The following is a 3,703-nucleotide window of genomic DNA, read 5'->3' on the forward strand; positions in this document are numbered from 1 at the left end:
TACTTAAGTGGAATACAATAAGTAAGTCTGTGCAGTTTTCTTCCTGGAGAACCTTCATATAAATGTATTCATCATATGACTCACTAGACAAAATTTTCCCTTCATTTAGAAAGTCCTTCCCAACTATTTCAGTTGTCTGCATTCTTCAGCTGTTTTTTGACCTAGAAACCTTAATGGAATGAGTGTACCTATGCTAATAAGAGGAATATAACTGATTAGTCAAAAATTCCATCCTTCAATGTGATTGTTCATTAGATAAAATGTTACTTACACTTCTTTCTTTATTTTTTATTGCAAGTGAAACCTTGTGATTTTCCAGAAATAAAACATGATGAAGATAGATATAGACCATACTTTCCAGTAGCTGTTGGAAAATATTTCTAGTATCGCTGTGACCGTAATTTTGTGACTTCTTCATGAAATCAATGGGAGTACATTCACTGCACAAAAGAAGGATGGTCACCAGCAAAACCATGCCGCAGTAAGTAAATCTCCTTATAACTATGTTTGTGTAAAACTTCCAAAACACGGAGAGATGAAAGCTTCTATTTGACTACAATTAAGTCTTATATGATAAAAGAAAGGCCAAGGAAGAGCCATCTAGAAATAGACCAAAACATGACTTTCCCATTAGGAAGAGCTCTTCATGAAAATCACACGAAAAATACATATAGAGATGTCACAAGAATATCTGTATAATCTGTACATATTTTAATTATAAAAACTGAAGATAAGAAACATTGGATAATGATCTCTTTACATCTGGTATTAGCTTGAGTTTTTCTTAAGTTATACAGTATTGTTGGATATTTATGCAATCTTCTTTAAATATTTTAATTTTAAATTGCTGTTTCAAACAAATTTATGTTTCTCATTTACTGTTATTAATTTCTCATTCTTCTGGTCTTTAGGACAACGTATATTCAATTATTTGGAAAATGGACAATATCCATATTATGCAAGAACGTATGTAGAGGGTGAATCTGTACCAGTCAGTTGCAATTCTGGCTACAGTCTTCCCAATGGGCAGACCAAAATTACGTGTACAGAGAATGGCTGGCTTCCTCCTCCCAAATGCATCAGTAAGTAAACTGCTTTGAGACACCAGCATATTTATAATTTTCTAAGGCTCATCTATATTGACAAATATATGCCAAAATGTATATATTAACTTCTTCTTTTGCCAACAGACATGTTTGTTTAGTTGATTTATTAATTTATTTTTTTGCAGTTTTTGGCCGGGGCTGGGTTTGAACCCATCACCTCTGGCATATGGGGCTGACGCCCTTCTTTGAGCCACAGGCGCTGTCCCTAGTTTTATTTTTTTAATTATACATAAGTTGATACACAAATTTCTTGATAAGTAGATATCAAAGTAAATATGTCTATTAGTAGACATCAGTCAAGAATGCAGTAAAAGAATTTGACATATTTGTTAGTAATTTATCATTGAATATGTCTGAAGTCTGACAGTTAAGTTTCTGAATTTGCCACCATGCACCTCCACTTGCAGCTCTGTACAAACAGCTCTCTAAGGTTTCACACCCTTGGCACATCAGCCTCTCACAGCTGTGTTTAAGTCAATGTGTGGCAGTGTGTTGCTGAGAGGTGTTTACTGTTGCTATGTGTCTTTGAGCCTCGTGAGATTGTTTGATTTTGAATTAGAGTAATGAACATTAAATGTCTTGTTAAATTTGGCAAGAATTAAAGTGAAATCAGCAACAAATTAGTCCAAGTTTATAGGGATAATATCATGAAGAAAAGAGCAGTGTACACACGCATTAAATGCTTTTGAGGGGAAAGAAATTGTTGCTGATGAAGAGAGGTCACAGCAGTCAGTAAGGAACAGACCTAATGAAAACATAGTAAAACTCCATAGAATTGTTCATCAAAATGGTTAGCTGTGAGAAGTAATAGCAGACCAAGTAAACAGTGATAGAGAAATAGGAAAATATTAACTGAAACACTTGGGATGAGAAAGGTATGTGCAAAAATAGTTCCAAGGGAGTTTACTGATGAACAAAAGCAAAGGAGAAAAAGGTTGCCAAGACATTTTGTGGAAGCAAGACAATATCTTGAACCATTTGTTATCACTGGTGATGAAACATAGGTGTACCAATGCAAACCTGAAACAAAGTGTTAAAGTGCAAAATGGAAGTTATTCAATTCTCCTCAGTCAAAAATGTTCCATCAATCCAAATCAAGAGTCAAAACAATATTGTTAATGTCTTTTAGTATCACTGGAATTATTCATTATGAAATTGTACCAACTGGACAGCTAATCAAGTTTACTATTCAAAAATGTTCAAAAGACCGGGTGAAAAAGTCAGATGAAAATAACCTGATAACAACTCACGGCTCTTGCATCACAACAATGCACCAACTCACACAGTACCATCTATGAGGGAGTTTTAAATAACTGTATGGAAACACTCTACTCAGTTAATATGGCCCCATAATGACTTCTTTTCTTTACCAAAGATAAAAGAAATATTGGAAAGGAGATTTTTTTTTCTCTTCAGACAGTGTCTCACTATGTTGCCCTGAGTAGAGTGCTATGGCATCTCAGCTCACAGCAACCTCAAACTCTAGGGCTTCAGCAACTCTCTTGCCCCAGACTCCCAAGTAGATGAGAATACAGGTGTCCACCACAATGCCCAGCTACTTTGTTGTTGTTGTTGTTGTAGTTGTCATTGTTGTTTAGCAGGTCCAGGCTAGGTTTGAATCCGTCATCCCCAGTGTATGTAGCTGGTGCCCTAACCACTTAGCTACAGACACCGAGCCATGAAAGGAGATATTTTGATGACATTTAAGATGACAAGGGTAATACAATGGAGCTCTGGTGGTCATTCCAGAAAAAGAGTTCCAAAATTGCTTTGAAGCATGACCTAGGTGCTAGCATTGGTGCTAAGCTTCCCAAGGGGAGTATTTTAAAGGTAACCAGTGAAAGGAGGTATGCAGCACTTTCTCTAGGATGAGTTTGGAACTTAATTGTTAGACATCAGTTAATCATTTGACTCAAAATGATTATAAAAGTAGAGTTTAAAGTATTGTTATTGTTATTAAATTTTAAGCCTTTTTAATTCTGTGAAGGCAAAAGTGGAAACCTAATAAACACATGTATATGTAAGAAAAAAATATATAGTTTAAAGTAAAAATTAAGTATAATGATAGCCAAAAGTGACATTGATATGTTTAAGCATTGATATGACATTCTTACAGTAAAGCTATTTGTCATTGAGTTTCTCTCAGAGTCATTACTAGGAATGGGTTTTCTGGGCCATTATGCATAATCTACTTTAGAAAGATCCCTATAGTACTTGTTCCAATAGTAATAGCTCCTTTTGGTTTTACATTCTTGTTAATAACTTCTGATATGACATTTTAGTATTTACCAACTGAGTGGCTACAAAATGTTATAGTGTTGTTGTGCTAATTTACATTTATTTTATTAACAATTGAGTTTAGCATGCATATTCACAGATTAATTGGCATTTATTTATTGCAATCTATAAAATGAAGTTTAACCTTGTGTTAATTTATCTTTTTTGGTCGTTTTGTACTTGTTTGTTGGAATCTCAGAAAATTGTGAGTATTAATTCTCTTTCAATTATAAATACACAAATGCATTTGTTTATGGGGCTAGCATTTTCCTTTTCTTTAATATTTATTTTGAATATAAATTTTTCATTTTACTAAAACT

At 34.0% G+C, this 3,703-nt stretch overlaps 1 protein-coding gene across 1 annotated transcript in view; it reads left to right on the forward strand.

Moving 5' to 3' along the window:
- Positions 1–447: 447 nt before the first annotated feature.
- The window catches only part of LOC100946493 (complement factor H-related protein 4-like), a gene marked incomplete at its 5' end in the record, with an annotated part of 10,810 nt that continues 7,554 nt past the window's right edge, over positions 448–3,703 (forward strand). The window contains 3 exon segments of the mRNA XM_023509153.1: positions 448–481; positions 912–1,084; positions 1,835–1,838. Of these exon segments, the coding sequence (XP_023364921.1) occupies positions 448–481; positions 912–1,084; positions 1,835–1,838 (211 nt within the window).

The sequence above is a fragment of the Otolemur garnettii genome, unplaced genomic scaffold (genome assembly GCF_000181295.1).
Source record: "Otolemur garnettii isolate 467f Iridium unplaced genomic scaffold, OtoGar3 scaffold00501, whole genome shotgun sequence".
In the NCBI taxonomy this organism is placed as follows: domain Eukaryota; kingdom Metazoa; phylum Chordata; class Mammalia; order Primates; family Galagidae; genus Otolemur; species Otolemur garnettii.